Source organism: Saccostrea cucullata, unplaced genomic scaffold, assembly GCF_032062105.1.
Source record: "Saccostrea cucullata isolate Sc308-1 unplaced genomic scaffold, CSIRO_AGI_Scuc_v1 ctg4222, whole genome shotgun sequence".
Taxonomy (NCBI): domain Eukaryota; kingdom Metazoa; phylum Mollusca; class Bivalvia; order Ostreida; family Ostreidae; genus Saccostrea; species Saccostrea cuccullata.
The window spans coordinates 68133-89320 of NW_026919377.1; the positions used below are offsets into that span (position 1 = coordinate 68133).

A 21188-nucleotide genomic window follows, 5' to 3' on the forward strand; every position below is an offset into this window, starting at 1 on the left:
TCGTGTAGACACGTACTAATCTTTTTTTTAATATAGTATTTGAAATTCATCGCTTGATGTTTGATTTTTTATATTGAAGAATTTTAATAGACCACTGATGAATTTGAGTAAACACACATGTAACAGATTGCAGTTTTTACGCTGATTTTTACAACCTTCCTGCTATCTGGAGTGAATGCAGGAGCAGGTACAAACGATTTCCTAAAAAAAATTCAAAACGTATAATGAAGTATGTCGAGGAATGGGCTTCAAGAGAGATATTAGTAACTGTCAAGGAGGAGATAAAGGAAACATAAATATACTTGTCAATCAAAAAATTAATTTTCCTTGGTGAAGGGTTAAAATAAAATCCAAATTCCAATGACAAACTCAAACTTTTATTTAAAACACTTTCGCCCATTCAGCCTTGCGGGCTGATGAGCCTGCACGGGGAGAAAGCGCTTTAGATAAAAGTTTGAGTTTGTCATTTGAATTTGGATTTTATACTTGTCAATACACATATTGATGTGCAGGCACACTTATGCTATTAAGAAACTGTGTAGAATATATATATTTAGTGGTAACAATCGGTACATTTGGAATATATTTTAAGTGCTGAAAATGCTAAAAAGCGCTGCAGTATTCACTTATGGTAGGTGGTACATGTTCAAATTCATTGAACAACTTTGAAAAATATTTGAACTGATATAACCAAACAAATTTAGACTGCACCACTGCTACTATCTTGAGCTTGTATTTTAGCAAAATACGAAATAAAGTTATCTATGATGTTTAATAATATTATAGCACAGGCATATTATACTAGTTTGTATTAAAATAAATTGAATTAAACAGAAGCTGCACTGGAATAAAGTATTAATCATGAATAAGTATATTTAAAAAACCAGCAATTTTCTCTAAATGCCTGGATACCTATTAATTTTATCCCATATACTAGTAGTAATTGTTGATCAATATTCAATTAGAAAATGCACGGCTGGTGCTTTTACTCCAATTTCCTAAAAATATATTTGAGAACAGATAATTTGTCAGATATAATACATATACGATTAACTATAACGATGAACGTTTTAAAAGAAGAAATAACATGGGTAAATACACGTTACTTATATGTAGAGAATTCAGAGAGATTATGGGAGCATTTATAATCAACCAACTCCTGATTTTCATTACCTGAGGATCAGGCTCCTTAAAAATAAAGAAACTGACATAGTGCATTTTCTAGCTTTTTATCTCAGTCTCGTTTTTAAAATCAAATCTTTTCTAAAAGTAAGTTCTAATTAGCTTAGCCCAAAATGTCTGAGCTCAATGCTCACAGCACCTCTGGTTTAAGTTTTAAATTGTCTTAGAACTTTATACATGTAGTAAACTTGACAACAAACTAACACAATTATTCATAAAAAAGACTTTTTTTTCAACAGCAATAATTTCATTTCATGCCCGAATGGCAAGTTATCTTGAAAATCTGGGAAACAATGTCGTAGTTGTATTTGGAAAAGTTACTGAAAAATTCTGGATCCGCCTATAATGGTAAGACAGGGAAATTCACTGCACCTCAGGATGGAATCTACTCATTTACTTGGACCATTTTAACAGCACCTGGAAGGCTGTTTAATACAAATATTGTTCACAATGATAATAGTAATATCATTGCGTACAACCAAGTCAACGGAAAGAATAAAAGTCAGACTTATGCAGCAGGATCCGCCACAGCACTTATAAAAATGAAGAAGAATGACAAAGTCTGGATAAAAACGTTTGGAGGAGAAGGGGAATACGCTTATGGTACTTGGTCCTCGTTTTCTGGTTTTGAATTGTCATGACTTTTAATGCAATGATAATAAAACACTATATGATTTGATTTTGTAGATGGTTTTTTTTCTGAATTACGAATGCCGTGATGAATCTATTGTTTCTCAGATACTTTACTAGTAAATTAAATCCATCAGGTTGTAGAGATCGAAACTTTGATAGATGTATTGAACGTGTTAAATTAACAATTACTAACATTTTTTTTTTTCAGAAAAAAAATTTAACAAGACAATGGGTAATCCATTGCAAGGCGTAACAATATGTATTTATCGACTCCTAGGGTACCCCTTAGCGAGTCATTTGGGATATCAATGTAATTGCCTTCTAGGGAATTCCTTAGTGGGGCTACTACCTATTATACGGAATAGGTAAGCCCTCTTTACGGAGTAAGTCAAATAAAATAACATTCGTAATACCGAATGCGGTAGGAGTTTACCAAATAGATCCCTCACACAAGCTCCTAGTGCACTCCATTGCAAGCCGGTATTGGCTCCTAGGATAGCCTTAGCGAGCCACTACATGCTCTACCAATCACTAAAAATAGATAATCAAACATAAACAATAATTTAAGAAATCATAACTAATGTCTCTACTTGTCTGACATATCCATCACTCAGAGAAGTTCATACATCTCTGCCACCCAACAAATAAAATTTAAGAGGAGATAAAAGTTTCTACGGCTGATTGTAAAGTGTTTGTTTTACGAGGTTTGTTCAAAAAATAATGATCTCTATGACATACAACACAGATATTATATGACATTAAGTTTGACTTTCTCTCTTGATTGAATCTTATTAGTTTATTTGGCCATTTTTAATATCATATTTTCATAAAAATTTCTAAAATGAGGTAAATTATCAACTAACAAGTTGAAACAACAATATTATCAGCAGTCTCGTTATCTCCATATACATCGAGAAGAAAAGCTGAAAAAAAAATTCAACATAAATAAATAGATGAATTATTGAATACTGTTCGTTATCTCCATGTCTTTCAAGAACAAAATATTTTCTTTCATTTTTAAGTTCTTTTATTCTTAAAAAGATATATATTGCCCAGTTATTGCTCATAGAAAGAGGAGACGTCGCAGAAGAAAAGCATCCGCAGTACTCAATGATGGCATCAAGCTTTACATCAAGTTTAAGTTGACAAGAATTTGGCAGAAGACAAAAAAATCAAAACTTTAATGACAACAATGACAAAAAAGTAAACGCTATTATCGCTTTCAGAAATGGCTTAAATTAATTTAATATGTTGTTATAAATTTTTGAAGTTGTTATAACGAATCCAACATATTTAGTTCATTCTAATTAATTAGAAAATTCATAAGATATTTTTACAGGGTTTCCATATTCTAACAATTTAATGTATTTAATTTTTGTTAAATCAGAGTAGGTGCTTTAGATAACTGTTCAATTTTGAACAAATTCTTTCTTACGAGCTAATATTTTTTATTACAGAAATCAAAGATCGTATGACACATAATTGTTTCATTTCATTAAATAAATAAAATCAGTCTGAATTTACGTGTATCAATTACTTGTCGAAAAAACCAAGTGTGTAAAGCTAAATCTCAACAAATCCTTATTACCGTCTCAGCATAACGAGTGTATATAACTAAAATTTTATCGTATTAATGCCTGTCTTTAATATTGTTTCTCTGACGATTTATAGCCTGCACAAGAGTTGCGGATAATGAACTTAAAACATCATATCAAAGAAAGATATAGCAAGTGTATTTTGAAAATCTAATATGTGTAATCAATAAAACATATACGTAGTAACATGTACTTCAAGACATTAATAGAATTTCTGAATTAAAAGATATACGTTAAAAACGTTTCTTTGTTTATTATTCAATGATTCACTATATCGTGTTATTCACTAAAACCGACTAAACATTTTGAAAAATAAATAGAAAATTCTTTTTTATATATTCTTGTAAGTTGTTGTGCTGTCTAACATTTCAAATTATTGAAATCATATATCAGGACAATCAGAATCAATACCTATACTTTACTTATATTACATTTTAATGACTTTAAATGTACGTATATACATACATATAAATAGAACTTGAAATCTGATTGAATACATCATCGTTTCAAATCTTTAGGGAAACCCATTTGCGAAGCAATGTACACGTTAGTCTAACTTTCTTACATTTAAAATATTGTCAATTAATATTTAATTTACACTTTCTTCTATAAGTTTTATAGTATTTTAAGTTCAATTCTTGATTTGCAAAATTAATATTTTTTATGTTGTACAAATATATTAAATCACTTATGAATTTTAGTACATACATGAACATTTTAACAGTTTCCAGTTTTTGAAGTTGATTCTTGTAAGTTCCTTGCTGTCTGAAGCGAATGCAGGAGCAGGCACAAAAGATTTCCTACAGAAATTCAATACTTATAATGAAGTATGTCGTGGAATGGGCTTCAAAGGAAATAACTGTAAGGGACACGAAAGAGGTAACATACTTGTCAATAAACAAAATGATGAGCAGGCACGTATCATCAGGGAGGGGGGGGGGCTCACTTTTTTGCAAACATTACTTTTATACAATAGAAGATGTTCATTGAGGACTGGTCCCCCTAATATTTTGTTTTTAACTTGTAAATAAACTGCATAATCTTTAACTTAAGCATATTTTTTTTCCTAAAGCAATAATTTCGTTTCATGCCCGAATGGCAACTGATCTGCAGAACCTCGGGAATAACGTCGTAGTGGTATTTGGAAAAGTAACAGAAAATTCTGGATCCGCCTATAATGGTTTGACAGGGGAATTCACGGCACCTCGGGACGGGGTCTACTCATTTACATGGACCGTTCTGACAAAACCTGACAAGAAATTTGTCACAAATATTGTTCTCAATGATACAAGTAATGTCGTTGGATTCAACTTTGTCCACGGAAATAGTGGGAGTCAAACTTATTCAACAGGATCTGCCACAACAATTATAAAAATGAAGAAGAATGACAAGGTCTGGATAAGAACAAGGGGAAAAGATGGGGAATTCGCTTATGCTGATTGGTCCTCGTTTTCTGGTTTTATTTTGTCATGACTTGTAACGGAACGATAATAAAAATGATTTGAATTTGTAGAAGTGTCTTTTGTATGGCGAATGTCTTGATGAATCTATTGTTTCTGACATTAGTAAATTTAATCCACCAGAATGCAGAGATCAACATGAATAGATTTATTGAATATTTTAAAAATTCCCCAGCAGCATGTTTTTTTTAAACCTAAATTGAGAAAAGTGAGGTTAAGGCCAAAGGAAAGGTCAACTTTAAGACCGACAAAATGTAAGCGTACGTTTTTAATTTAGTACGCGTTGGTTTTTCCTGTCTTATCATTAACAGTCGAAATCCACTCGTACACGTTTAATTTAAACAAACTATTTCCCTGTAGTAGGATATTAAGACTCAAAGATACATCTAATGCCTTTTTCATTCGATTGAATTATATAATTATGATATATAAATCTTTAATTATACGTTGATCGGACATGTGAAAGGGTCATGCGAGTGCATTTTATGCTTTAAAAAATATTGCATACCTAAATTGTTTTTACATGATCTGTCAAAATAATACTAAAAATATTGTTGACGAGATTTTGTGCCGATATAAAAAGTTTAAACACTGCAGTGCCATCAAAAGAAACCAGAAGTTCCCTTTATTCAAATTAGGGGTGCATTTAATTTGTGCAGATGTATTCATCCAGTGATTTTTCATGCTATATGTACAGGTATTTTTGACGATTTATTTCCTGCAGGATTTCTTGATTCGGAACATTGGGGTAGGAATCGAAGGGGGGGGGGGGGGGGGGTGCTTGCCAATAATTCTACCAAAATATACATAATACTATACTTTGTGCACGTTTAACAAACCGTTTATTTTTCTAAAAATACGATGAATTGGTGCTTTTTTAAGCTTTTTAATAACGGTCTATAAAATCAATGACAGTTTTAATTGACAAAAAATCGTTAATAATAGTAGAAGAGGCCCATGGGGCACGTCAATGTGGCTAAGAAGAAAGCAGAAATCAGTTCAGTAAGTAAGTAAATTTTATTTAAAGTGGGCATTGTATGCATTACATAACAAGAAACATGAGCTCTCAATAAAACCAAAATAAAGTTTAAAAATGTTTCAGAAGAAATATTTCTGTTCAACTGAATATACAGTTTTATATAAGAGATCCTTATTGTACAGGACGACAATAATTTAATTTTGCTTCCATCAAAGCTTATAGAAAGTTCCTCCATAGCAAATATGAACAACAGAGGTATATAAATGTTCTATATTTCTGTCATTGAAATAGTTAGTCACAAATTTGCAACATTTTTACGATGTCAAACATACAGTTCATATTACTTTGAATTATCTTTTTTTTTTGTAAATTATCGGGGGCCAGATTTGGACGTTTAAACGATCCATTCTTTCATAAATATAAGCAGTCACATTTTAATTATATAAATATATATGAAAAATGTGCCTGTGTTACTGTAGATTCCTTATTATATGCAAGGTCAGAATTATTGCGTTATTTAGCGAGATGCATCAATCACGCAATACAATTATTTGCTTTAATTTATATATTTCAGAAATCCATGTAAAATCTCTGGATCAACCCTTTACTTGCGAAATATTGTTATCGTGATTTGATGTCTAAAGACCATTCCACGATATTAAGAACTCGTGTAAAATAAGGAATCTACTGTTTACACACATATCAATCGATATACTATCTTCAGTCATTTGATATCAATTCTATTGCACATTATACAATTAATTACTATTCATCAGGTCAACATGGTAAAATGAGGTCCCTTGACCATTTCCACTCGGTGACCTGACCTGACCTCGGCCGTTGGCCTCGGTCAGGTCAGGTCACCCAGTGGACCTGGTCGAGGGACCTCATTTTACCATGTTGACCTGATGAAGAGTAATTAATTGTTTTATTATACAGATATAAACAGAAGCAAAATATATATGCATTAAACTTTATTTTGTATAACAAGACAAAAAATGTTGTAACATAAACAAAAGAAACAATTCTAATACTCCAGTATTTTATGCCGGTAAATTGTCTAAACATTTTGATTTTAACATATGAATTCATACAAGAGAAATTCATTTTTTAAGCTTTGTCATTCAGATGATAGTGGATATTAACCTGATTGACATGAGAAAATAATGGCCCACAGGAAGGGATGCTTGGCACTCTGCGTGAGGAAATACCAGAGTTATCTCGAATAGCCCTTTTTTTCCTTTTCTGACTCAGGAAACTCGTTAAAAATTTCAGAAACTAACTGAACATTATCCAGCTGCTGAACTTCATAATTTGAAATATTAGAGAAATTGAAATTCAAATTTTGAGCACTTTCTTCAGAGCCATGAGCCGTTGATGTTGTATTGACAACACTCTGTAAAACACTGCACATTTCATGCTTTTTCTCATCAGACACATTTCTAGAATAATTTTTGATCGAGTTTTCATTTCTGTGGTCACTTATAGACATTATATGACGAGCTTCAACACCTTTTTGATCCAATGTGGTTATGAAGGTGGCGCGGATAGAGTGATTTGTATAGGTGTGCGACAGTTGAGCTTTTAGTGACATGGTTTTCATGAAACTCCCCAGTGTGTTATGCCCAACTGGAATGTTATCATATCACACAATATCATGGTCCTTAAACTTCTTCTTTGGTCTCTGCCAAAAGCAGTCGCAGCTTTCATTCAGTTTAACTAGATATTTCTCTAAGCTTAAAACTGGGCATTTTGACATTCCTGTATAAATAAAAATCAGAAATACAAAACATGTAACTTAAAATTGTCTATCTTGATAATTTCCTAGGAATATTTCAGATTTCTATTTTTTATTTAAATAAAACTATAGAATGATATACAATACCTGTCATTTCATATATTCTGCAACTAGAGGAATCATCATCATCAACATCTGCGCCCCTGTGATTTTTAGTCTCATATTTGGCAATGTTTATGTAATATCGCCTGCCATGGGAATCAGTTTTAAGAACGAAGTCCGGTTTCTTCATACATCTTAGGTTTTCACACCCTCTACAACACGAATAGAACATAATGTCCAGGAACACTTTATACTGTAATCCCCGTGGTTTAGTCATATTAACGGTTCCCGATGTGTATAGAGCTTTTCAAAATCTGCAGCGCTTATCACTTCTTTATGCTGTGCGGTTCCCTTTCCTGATCTTTTTATCTCAATCAACACAGCGTTAAACATTTCGTTCGCCAAACGAAAGTTTGCATCGTTAACAATATCAAACTTTCTATGTGTCAAAAAATGTCTTTGTACACCGAATCTTATACTTATCATTGACGTTCTCGAATATAGATCCCCGTTCTTCTTCCTTATTTCGGCATAAAAACTTACAAGAAACATATATTGACGCAAGCGTCAAAAATCGGCCGCAAACCAATTAATTGTTCCATTGATATTAAGTAATTAGAAAATGAAATTTGCGTGACCTGTTTTTAAAAATTTTATATTTATCTATTAAAATATCCTCGTGACATGAAACACTTGCATGCGACATTGCCGATTTTCTTCATGCATAATGCATGTACAATATTATATGTATGGCACGCCAAATTCCCAAAAATGAGATAATCATAGTTTCACAATCGATAAACTAGGTTTATCGGTAGTAAACTATAGTTTACGAACCGTAAACTATAGTTAACAACGTTAATCTATATTTCACATCTGTATACCATAGTTAACGCGATAATCTATGTTTCACAACCGTAAACTATAACACCGAAAACAATCATTTGCGATTGCAAAACATAGATTTTCTGATAAATACAGTTTCACGATTTGTAAACTATAGTTTACAAACCGTTAACTATAGTTAACGATCTGATAAATATAGTTTCACGATTTGTGAAACTATGATTAACAACACTTATCTACAGTTAGCGATTGTAAATTATAGTTTACAGACGTGAATCTATGATTATCAACAAAATCTATTGTTAACGTTTCATTACAGACAGATAAACTTAGATTATCATTCGTAAACTATAGTTAACAACCGTTAAAAGTATACACGCTATAACTTGCGCCAGTTAAAATACGGTTGGAAATTGATATCATTTGTTTATCAATAAAAGTTACGAAAATGCTGTAAATTACACCATTAAGATTAAACGCGTTACAAAGTTATCAAATTATAATTATTTATTTTCCTGCAAGGAAAGAAAAATAGCTATTTTTAAATAAATCCATCACGTGACGCCGTCGCTACTTTTAGATTGATAAACACGCGTGGCGTAAAGAAAACAAGGTAGGCCGTTTGAGATACTACTCACTTTTGACGTGGATGGCAAGCGTTTTACTCTTAATGGTACTTATCTTTTAATGTATTCAGTATCAACCATCTTCTCTGTTTTGGCGCATATTGTCCTTAATATTAATAACTGTTGTCAAAATGCAACATACCTCGTTGTCTGTGATTTCCCGTGGACATGTGTTTCTATATATAGGCCTACTGTTTACGCACTTCCTTCATCAATATTCATGAAAAGACTGAATTCTTTATTCCTAGATATGGTTTAATTGTTTTGTTATTACAACGACATCTATAGTACAGTTTTGTGGAAAGTATTATTTTTCATTACACTTCATGTGTTTTAAATCATTAATCATTTTGTTTCACACAAAATTCCGCGTTCATACAGCGTATATGACTTTAAATATAGTTTTACAGATGAAAACTATACTTAACGAATCGTTAACTATAGTTAACGAATCGTTACCTATAGTTTACGGTTTGTAAACTATAATTTACAGTCGATAAACTTGGTTTATCAATTGTGAAACTATGATTATCTCATTTTTGTGAATTTGGCGTGCCATATATATGTATTAGTAAACTGTCCGTAGACCTCTGCGTCGGTACTTAAATTGTAAACGAACCACTCTGGTGGAAGTTTGATGTTTAAGTAGTTTTTACATAAAAGTACAGAACAAAAATTTTAAACTAAGCTTTAGTTTTACTTTAATAAAAACGCAACAAATATGAAATATGTGGGGCTCTTCGCTCTCTCTTAGAGGATATTAACTTCCCCCAACTCCCTCTAGATCCACCACTACATTTCTTCTCTTTCAGTCTCTTTGTTTTGGTGTTGAAATGTGGCTGGAAAACGCAAGGCACATTGTAAAACGCGCTTTATCCTAGTCTCTTGGACCAAAATGTTGTAAGATTCAGTGCTTTTAAGAAAAAAATATATTTCATCAATTTTGGAAAATTATCCATAGAAAATGTATAAATATACACGTCATTTCAAAATAAATTCAACAAATCCCGTTTAGGCTGTTAAAAAAGAGAAAGTAAAATTGTTGATTTACAACACTGTCTTTGTTTTAGACTATGCCTACATATAACTTCGCCGCACTTCAATCATGTCGGAGTATGTCAATCAGGATTGGATGAAACAATTACCCCCATTATTTATAAGATTTTAATTTTATGATTATTGTGCTTTTTGTTAAACTTTTAAAAATATTTTGTTTAATATTTTATAATACGAACGTTAAGTACTTTCATTCAAATTGTTGTAACTCCGCAGAAACGCAGGTCGACTTCAAACTTTCATATCAAGTGTTTTCCAACAAAGCATTACTCTCCAAGCCTTTCGCCTCACAATAGTCTGAGGGAATTTTCACTGCCGCAAAAAAAGTTTTTAGTGTTAGCACTGTCTCTATTTCCTAAAATTTTCTGTAAATCTACCAACGATAAATTTTGAAACCTGCTCGTCTCGGTCATCTTGTAACTGTAAGCAGTGGCAACAGACGACATAAATCTACGAAATTGTGCACTGTAACTGCTGACGTTATATACCAACATAATGAGCCAAGGGGCACAACTCGTCAGTCTTTAGGTCTAGGCTTTATTTTCATAAAGCAATCCGTCACTATTATAAATTTTATTTACATTAGTGGGTTTTTTTTAATTGAATTTGATAATGCCCTAACAATCTTAAAAAATTAGCGGTCATTAATTAAAATGACCAGGTCATTATATATCCCGCGTACGATGATTCCTGAGTCATTTTTCCTGTAAACAGTACCAATTGGAGTCATTGTTGTGTTTTAAAGTTTTCTTATCAGCCAATCAATAGAGGTATAATAATAATTATATAAGACATTAAACATCATACTTCCCACCCCAAATACAGATAGATCTAAATTACAGTTAGTGTTAACATGTTCTGTAATATACAGATACGTGTATGATTGATTCTATTTGTTAAACGTGAAGAGCTGCAAATTTTGTCCTATAGTCGGCTCTTAGGGTCATTTATCAAGGAGGGATCTTTTTTGTGCCAGCATCTATTTGGGACCTCGGTTTTTTACTGTTTCTGGTCTGATCTCCACGTCCTTCAGTGGGAATCTAACCCGCGACGTAAGGAAAACTTCTTACTTCGCGACTCTAGAGCTGAAGCTCTTACCACTGCGCCATGGGGGTGATGATGGGTGTATCTAGATCACGGTTAGCATTAACATGTTCTGTAATATTCAGATGAATGTATGAAGATTAAGATCACAGTGAAGATTAAGATCACAGTTTATTTGTATGTTCTGAAATATACAGATGAAGGTTTGAAGCATTATGGTCTCCATTTCTGAAGGTATTTTGGAGAATAGTTGAATTGGTTTCCAAATCTCTCCCATAAACCATCAAGAGTATAATGTTTGTCTCAGGAGCCACAGGCTGCATAAATTCTTACAAATGCTGAAGAAAAATCGCATTCGGTTCTAACATGACGATTATAGTCTTCTTATACGAAATAAATTCTTTTGATTTCCTTAAAATTGAATAATTCAATTAAAGGTATGGAAAGAAAATTCAAGTAACATCTGTCCAGGCAATCAAATCTTGTGACTTATTTCTAGATTCTGTGTTTCCAAGGATTTTGGCGATGAATAAAAATATTACTGAAACGAATAAAGAAGTTCTTTTCTTATTTACACAGATTTATCTTTTCTAAATCTCTTCGCTCTTTCCGCAAAGGTTGATGCAAAATGGTCTGAAAGTTTCATATATCTAAAGTAAAAGGTCATTCATAATTTTTCAAAATGATTGCTCCATAATACATAGAACTAATTTAAACGTCATTCTTAGTTTTTCAACGTGATTTCGAAAGCCAATACTGAAACAAAAGTTCCATACTTTGTATTTTTAACAAGGCTTGTACATTTGGAAATTAATATTGATGACTATTTACTTCTGTGTGCTCATCATGAAACCCTGAGTCTATCAATGACTGGCCAAGCTACCGCCTTCTTTCTTACGGAGGAAACGTGATTGCTCACTAGTTAGCAAAACAGTTCTACCGTCATTGCTCACTAGATAGCAAAACAGTTCTACCGTCATGCTTGATATATACAATCTTAGGTGTACATGTATTTATCTGATCAATGGGAACAACAGAGAACACCTTTTTGGATTTTTAGGTTACCTGAGTAAACTCAGGTGACCTATTGCTATCAGTTTTCGTCCGTCGTCGTTCGTCGTCCGTAAATTTTTGAACATTTTTAGCTTCTTCTCTGGAACCACTGAAACAATTTCAACCAAATTTGGTATACAGCATCTATGGGTGAAGAGGAACAAAAATGGGAATTTTATGGTACCTGCCCCCTTGGGGACTGAGGGGTGGGGCCAAAACCACTAAAATTAATGTAATCTTTAAAAATCTTCTTTACTCCTGAACATTAAGCAGTCAAACTGTTTGCATGATTGTAATCAGCATTGAGTCCTCTACCAAAATTGTGAAATTCATGGCCTCTGGGTCAGGGGTTCTGGTGTTAGGGCGGGGCTATATAGATCATATAGTAAAAATGCATTATTTCTTTGAAAATCTTCTTATCTGCTCCTCGGTATTAAATAATTTAATTAAGTACATAGTTATGATCAACAAGAGTGCATCCTCAAAAATTGTGAATTTCATGGTCCCAGGGTCAGGGGTTCTGGTGTTAGGGAGGGGCTCTATTGATTATATAGTGAAAACGCATTAATTCTTCAAAACTCTTCTCTGTTCCTGGGTATTAAACCAATAAACTATATACATAGTTATGATGAGGAAAGATGCCTCTTCCAAATTTGTGAAATTCAATCATTGGAAATTAAAGTTGTTTCATGAAACTCAGGTGACCTTTAAGGCCCGTGGGCCTCTTGTTTTAAACTTGGGTTTCTTTCTGCCTTGTTTTCATAAGCTTTGGGTGTTATGATGTGTCACTAAGATTGGCAGGTACGAGGGACGTTCAATAAATAATGTCATCGGGGCTCGGAAAGAAACAAAAAAGCGCTTTTCTATGATTTAGTCTTAATTATTAAACTAAAATATTATCTTTTAATTAAAACACATGTTCGTAACATTTTTATTCAATTTCTACTTGTTTTTAGAACACAATTTGTAGTATGACCCTTCGTATACTGGAATATGGCAGATCCTATGATTTCCTGTACTTGTTTCTTTTTTCTTTCTGAGGGTGTTTATGTCAAATAAGGGAAATAAAACAAGTCAAAGGTTGAAAGTGCTGGCCAATATTGTTGATGTGACAAAACATTAACTTCCTTTTTATCCCCAGAACTCCTTTACTCTTCATGGCCTGTGGGTTTGGACGCTGTCATGAAGAAATTAATGTAGTGAATTCCTCAATCTGGTTCCTTCCTCTCATTAACCTGACACTTTTTTGCAATTTTTTTCCTAGACCCTTCCAGAAATTGAAATTACTCCCCCAATAAGAATTTGAACAACAAGACCACTAATATTTAAGAAAATAGCATATAAAACTGTTTTTGTGCTCTTTAATTCTTCGCTCTTTTCAGCCCTTTGCTGTTTTGTCAAGTGTATCTTATTGTAAATGTGTTTTGAGGGTTTAAAGCAAAATGGATTCAAATTTTTATTATCTGTTTGAATTTCAGACAGACATGAAAAGGTACTTTTTTAAATATTTTTTTTAGATATTCCTACACGCTGTCGTTTTCACTCATTTTTAAAAATATTGGGTGACCTTTGAGTATTAATCTTTTTACTGTCAAATGTTTCTTTAAAACAGTGTAAACTACCCCCCAAAATGATGTCTATCAAATTTGCTATGTGCCTTAAAGTCAATCAAACATATTAAGTGATGATTTTTGAATTTTTGCAAATAAGCATCGGTTGTTGTATGTCCTTGTCACCAAGGACGGTACCCATTTTTGATTTTTATTATTTTTGTTCATTGAAATCCACCTGCTCATGTGTATATAAAACAGACATTGGTTGCTGTAAATTTCACATAATTTAGTTAATATATCTTTAGGATTCTTAGCAAGTTTTTACAGCAGCTTTAATGCACCGTTTAATTTCACTCTAGTTTACTGATTCTTGACTATTCATTTTGAATGCAGTGTCTTGAATAGCTCTTGTTTTTCGGCTTCTCACAATGGAACTATTTGATGAAAAGTGGTCACATAAACTGTTATTAATTCATTAAAGATTCAATACTGAGAGAAAGGTAAGCTTAATTTCATATGATTTCTATGTTGAATGTCATCGAGCTGATGACATTATTTATTGAACGTTCCTCGTATCTATATAATCAAACGGCGTTTGATGAATAATTGTTTTATCTCACTAAATTAATTAAACGAATCTGAATTTACGTGCATCAATTACATGTCAAAAATACCCAGTAAGTACAACTAATTTTCAACCGATTCTTTCTTGCGATCATATATTAACAAGTGTTCATTATGATAAAATTTTATAGTACTACATGTAGTTCCTATCCTTTTGCTTCTGTGACAATTTGCAGAATGTGAGATGGGTGGAAAATGAACTTAAATTTTTATTTTTGACGATACGTATAATATCACGTGTATATTAAAATACATATAACACTTATAATCAATACATATCTGTATGTATTTCAATACCCAGTTACATGTATGTTAAAAATGAATAGAATTTCTAAATAAAAGATATAACAACCGTTTCTTTGGTTACTTTATCAATAACCACAATAATTAACAGAGTAACATTTTTAAAGCAAATAAACAGATAATTCTTTTTTATAAAAGTTATTTCTCACATTTCAAATAAATGGAAAAATATATCATGACAATCAAAATCAATATATTTATTTCAAATCAGATTACATTTTAATGTATGTTCATACATATTATAAATCAGATTACATTTTAATGTATGTACATACATATAAATAGTGCTCGAAATCTCATAGAATACCTTATCTCGTAAAATCTTTAGGGGAAAAGTATTTTGAGAAGAAATGCACATGTGAGCTTTTCTTTCTTATTTCTAAAATATTGTCAATTAATATACATCGTGTATACATGTACTATCTTTTTTATAGTATTTGAAATTCATCACTTGATATGTAATTTTTTTAATATTGAAGAATTTTAATAGACCGCTGATGAATTTGAGTAAATATCTCTATATCTAAACAGACTGCAGTTTTTGACGCTGGTTTTTACAAGTTTCCTGCTATGTGGAGTGAATGCAGGAGCAGGAACAAAAGATTTCCTAAAAAAATTCAAAACGTATAATGAAGTATGTCGAGGAATGGGCTTCAAAGGAGACACTAGTCACTGTCAAGGAGGAGAAAAAGGTAACATAAATATACTTGTCAATTGAAAATTAATTTTCCTTGGTAAAGGGTTAAAATAAAATCCTAATTTCAATGACAAACTCAAACTTTAATTTAAAGCGCTTTCACCCAATCAGCCATGGGATGAGCCCGCATGGGGCAAAAACGCTTTAGATAAAAGTTCGAGTTTGTCATTTGAATTTGGATTTTATACTTAATTGTCAATACTAGTACACATATTGATGTGCAGGCACACTTATGCTATTAAGAAACTGTGTAGAATATATATATATATATTTAGTGGTAACAATCGGTACATTTGGAATATATTTTAAATGCTGCAAATGCTAAAGTAATGCAAAAGTATTCACTTATGGTAGGCGGTACATGTTCAAACTCAATGAACAACTTTGAAAAATATTTGAACTGATGTAACCAAACAAATTTAGACTGTACCACTGCTACTATCTTGAGCTTGTATTTTAGCAAAATACGGAATAAAGTAATCAATGATGTTTAATAATATGATAGCACAGGCATATTACACTAGTTGGTATTAAAATAAAATTAAATGCCCACGAAACTATTTTTTATGACAAAACAACGAATTTTTTTGCCCACGAAAATTTGTGCTTCTACAGTAAATTGAATTAAACAGAAGCTGCAATGAAATAAAGTACTGATACTGAATAGAATATAGATAAAAAACGCAATTTTCTCCAAATGCCTGGATACCTATAATTTTTTTATCCTTTATACTAATAGCAATTATTAATCAATATTCAAAAAGAAAATGCACAGCTGGTGCGTTTATTCCTGTTTCATAAAAATCTGTTTGAGAACTGATAATTTTCCAAATATAATAAATATGTAATAAACTATAATGATGAATCTTTAAGACAAAATAACATGGGTAAATACATGCTACCTACATGTAGAGAATTCAGAGATATTTTGGGAGCATTTTTAATCAACCAACTCCTCCTGATTTTAATTACCTGAGCATTATGCTCCCTTAAAAATAAAGAATTTTTTTTTTAGCTATTAATCTCGTTTTTAAAATCGAACTTTTTAAAGAGTAAGTTCTGAGATTAACCCATATCGTCTGAAATAGCTAAATTTAGTTTCTTAACTACTAGAAAAATTACGGTACACTTGAAAAATAAACTGACACAATCATACAAAAAACATTTTTTTCCAACAGCAATAATTTCATTTCATGCCCGAATGGAAAGTTATCTTCAAAATCTGGGAAACAATGCCGTAGTTGTATTTGGAAATGTTACTGAAAATTCTGGATCCGCCTATAATGGTAACACAGGGAAATTCACGGCGCCTCAGAATGGAATTTACTCATTTACTTGGACCATTTTAACAGCACCTGGAAGGATGTTTAATACAAATATTGTATTGAATGATATTAGTAATATCATTGGATACAACCAAGTCAACGGAAAAAGTGGGAGTCAAACTTATGCAGCAGGATCCGCTACAACAATTATAAAAATGAAGAAAAATGACAAGGTCTGGATAAAAACACATGAAGGAGAAGGCATATACGCTTATGGTACTTGGTCCTCTTTTTCTGGCTTTAAATTGTCATGATTTTTAACGGAGTGCTAATAAAAAAACATATGCTTAGAATTTGTAGATTTTTTTTCTATCACTGGGTGATGTTTCTGATACTGGTTAATTTAATCGATCAGGATGCAAAAAAGTCAAATCCCTGATAGATGTATTGAACATGTTTAAATTCCCCAGCAACATTTTATCTTCAAAACTGAGCTAGACATGAAGAAAATGAAGTTAAGGTGAAAGACAGGGTCAAGGTTGATAATTGTTGATGAAGTTGAAAAGATTTTATCATTTTTTTATATTTCAGGTAGTAAGGTTTGAGGATCATCCGCTAAATGATTTAATTCTTTCATTAAGTTGCGGTTAAGTTGCGATTTATCATTAGCGATTGAAAAGGTAAACCATTAATGCACTAATTTACGACATTAAGTGTTACAGTTGCAATGTCTACAAAGCATACTCTGTCAGTTAGTCACACCCATTGTGAACTCCTGGTCTTGATCAGGAATACAATACAGAGAAGTGAACCTCTCGAGATCTTGAACGAAAAAATATAGAATACATCTATCTCTTTAGTCGTAATATTAACATTATGAAGGTGACAGGAAAAAGTTGTAAACTCAGCCATTTTCGAAAATCAATGTTATGTATAACATGTTACTTTTAACTAGAACCACAAAGTTCATTAAAGAAAACTTGGCTGTTTCTAAAACAAAGAGGCCCATGAGCCTTATAGGTCACCTGAGCATTATGCAACAACTTTCCAGTGTTTGAATTTGATTCATGTTTTAAGCCAGATGCTATGGCATTCACAATTTTGAAAGAGGCACCATTGATCATCATAACAATACACTAAGCAGTTGCTTAGTTTGTTTACTTAATACCCATACGCAGGGTAGGGGAACAAAAAATGCATTTCAACTAATCAGTAATATTCAGCAATAATCAGTAGTGTCCCTACCATACATGAACCCCTGACCCTTAGGCCTTGATATTTGATTAATACCAAGGAGCAGATTTCAAACCATTCATTCATTTTCAGTATATAAGTACAACCACCCCTCTATGGTACCCCTGACCCTGGGGCCTTGAAATTCACAATTGTGGAAGATATGAGCCTTTGTCAATCATAACTATATTGGTAGTTCATCTGTTTAATACCCTGGAGCAGAGAAGAAAATTTTCAAAGATTTAATGCATTTTCACTTTATAATCAATAGAGCCCCGCCCTAACACCAGAACCCCTTACCCTGGGGCCATAAAATTTACAATTATGGAAGATGCACTCTTGTTGATCATAACTATATACTTAGTTAGTTTATTTATTTCCTAGGAGCAGAGGAGAAGATTTTCAAAAAATTCATGTATTTCACTATATAATCAATACAGTCCCACCCTAACACCAGAACCCCTGACCCCAGGGCCATAAAGTTCATTATTTTGGTAGAAGCACTCTTGCTCATCATAACTATGCACCTAATTAGTTAGTTTATTTATTTCCTGGGATCAGAGGAGAAGATTTTCAAAGAATTCAGGTATTTTCACTATATAATCTATAGAGCCCCGCCCTAATACCAGAACCCTTGTCCCTGGGGCCATAAAATTCATAATTTTGGTAGAGGCACTCTTGATCATCATAACTAGGCACTTAGTTAGTTTATTTAATTCCCAGGAGTAGAAAAGATGATTTTCAAAGAATTCATGTATTTTCACGCTTCATACTTGGATATTTTACTTGAAAAAGACACTAATGGTAATCTAACAACCAAGCTATATGATAAACGTGATGACTCTAACTTTTCTATCGTCAACTTCCCTTACTTATGCAGCAATATACCTTCATCACCTGCATACGGAGTATGTATATCTCAGTTGATTCGATACGTAAGAGCATGCTCTACGTATGAACAATTTCTTAAACGAGGTAAATTATTGACAAGCAAGTTAATGAAACAAGAATATCAACAGTCTCGTTTAAAGTCATCATTTCGTAAATTCTATGGTCGATACAATGACCTTGTCAGCAAATACAATTTATCATTGAATGAAATGCTGACTGACGTTTTTCATACCAATTGTTAGTCCATTATTTATACACTGAATTGACGACGGATTTTTTCCGTTATTTCCTGATTATGACAACGAGCATACGGCGGGTGGGACCGGTCGGCAGGGGATGCTCACTCCTCCATGGCACCTGATCCCACCTCTGATGTTTCGGAGGTCCGTGTTTGCTCTGCTCTTATTTTGTATATTGTTTAATGGACGTTGAGATTGAATACTGTTCGTTATTTCCATATCCTTCCTTATATAATCAATAGAGCCACGCCCTAACAGCAGAACCCTGACCCTGGGGCTATAAAATTCACAATTTTGGTAGAGGCACTCTTGCTCATTATAACTATGCACTTAGTAAGTTTATTTAATACCTAGGAGCAGAGAAGAAGATTTTCAGAGAATTCATGTATTTTCACTATATAATCAATAGAGCCCCGCCCTAACACCAGAACCCCTGACCCTGGGGCCATAAAATTCACAATTTTGGTAGAGGCACTCTTGCTCATCATAACTATGTACTTAGTTAGTTTATTTAATACCCATGAGCAGAGAAGATTTTCAAAGAATTCATGTATTTTCACTATATAATCGATAGAGCCCCAACCTAACAACAGAACCCCTGACCCTGGGGCCATAAAATTACAAGTTTGGTAGAGGCACTCTTGTTCATCATAACTATGTACTTAGTTGGTTTATTTAATACCCAGGAGCAAAGAGAAATATTTTCAAAGAAATAATGCATTTTCACAACCTACTTATTTAGCCCCACCCTAGCACTAGAACCCCTGACCCCAGGGCCATGAATTTCACAATTTTGGTAGGGGACTCATTGCTGATTACAATCATGCAAACAGTCTGACTGCTTGATGTCCAGGAGTAAAGAAGAAGATTTTTAAAGATTGCACTAATTTTAGTGGTTTTGGCCCCACCACACAGGCCCCAGGGGGGCAGGGATCATGAAATTCACAATTTTTGTTCCCCCTTACCCACAAATGCTTTATGCCAAATTTGGTTGAAATTGGTTCAGTGGTTGCAGAGAAGAAGCTGAAAATGTTCAAATGTTAACGCACGACGCACGACGACGGACGAAAACAGATAGCAATAGGTCATCTGAGTTTACTCAGGTGACCTAAAAATTCTATTCTTCTTTTAAATTCCAATCAATTTTTTCCACATACTGTGGACCTATCCTAAGCCAAAAGAGTCATGACATTTGAATCAGTACAATATTAAGATTCTTTGATATTAATATAATATTATTATGCTAATCAAGATTTCAATATCCTGCTTAGGTTCAGTGACAACATTTTTTTCAACTGTTTTTCAGAAGATTTTTTGAAAACCCAACCTAGATATTTAAACTGCAAAAGTGAATACCCTATTAAATTGTATAACCATTCCACCAGCGCGCCATGATTTCAGAAAGCTTAATTCAAACCTTCATTAGGAACATTATATTTTCTTAATTTTCATTTTTTTTTTATTCTAGGGAAAATTTTTTATTGTTCAGTTATCACCCCTTGAAAGAAAAAGACGTTTCGATTAATCGTAACTACTCGGTCATTTCCGAAAAATGGCCGAATACTTACGATTGTGTTTCGTTGAGGTACAAAAAAATTGCATCCACTTTAGTCAAGAATGGTATCGTGCTTTATGGATAGTTTAAATTGAGCAGAATTCTGGGAGAAGACCAAAACTTTAAAGACAACAACAACAAAGACAGTTAAAGAACCTTAAAGTTACTCTCATTTAAACAGGCTTGTAAAAATGTCTGATAGGATTTGGATTTTTTTTACTACTCATAAATGTATTAACTTTAAGAAAATTAAAAATTTCATAAGTAAATAAATAAAGAATATTACATACTAAAATCCATATCATATGTCACATCAGCCCTCGGGCCCCATATCAGCCCGAGGGCCGAAATCCATATCATATGTCATATCAGCCCGAGTGGCCCCATATCAGCCCGAGGGCCGAAGGCCCGAGGGCTGATATGGGGCCCGAGGGCTGATGTGACATATGATATGGATTTTAGTATGTAGTATTCTATTTATCATATATTTAAAATACTTAATATGCGAGTTCAC

The 21188-nt window shown here is 32.8% G+C and overlaps 2 protein-coding genes across 2 annotated transcripts; both read left to right on the forward strand.

Annotated features, from left to right (window-relative positions):
• The first annotated feature begins 4505 nt into the window (after positions 1 to 4505).
• LOC134230213 (heavy metal-binding protein HIP-like) lies at positions 4506 to 4883 on the forward strand. Its single transcript, XM_062711992.1, has one exon. The coding sequence runs from the start codon at positions 4506 to 4508 to the stop codon at positions 4881 to 4883; it is 378 nt and encodes a 125-aa protein (XP_062567976.1).
• Positions 4884 to 15139: 10256 nt separating this feature from the next.
• Positions 15140 to 17361, forward strand: LOC134230228 (heavy metal-binding protein HIP-like). Its single transcript, XM_062711996.1, has 4 exons — positions 15140 to 15152; positions 15326 to 15486; positions 16670 to 17032; positions 17348 to 17361. Exons 1-4 carry the CDS (start codon positions 15145 to 15147, stop codon positions 17359 to 17361), a joined length of 546 nt encoding a protein of 181 aa, XP_062567980.1. The 5' UTR covers positions 15140 to 15144.
• The last annotated feature ends 3827 nt before the right edge of the window (positions 17362 to 21188 follow it).

What these genes read in the sequence shown, in the direction of transcription:
- LOC134230228 (XM_062711996.1), top strand. An exon ending in CTGTCAAGGAGGAGAAAAAG is followed by an intron (nt 15,487 to 16,669) that starts GTAACATAAATA and finishes TTTTTCCAACAG; the next exon opens with CAATAATTTCATTTCATGCC.
- LOC134230213 (XM_062711992.1), top strand. Translation starts at nt 4,506, where the DNA reads ATGGCAACTGATCTGCAGAACCTCGGGAATAACGTCGTAGTGGTATTT.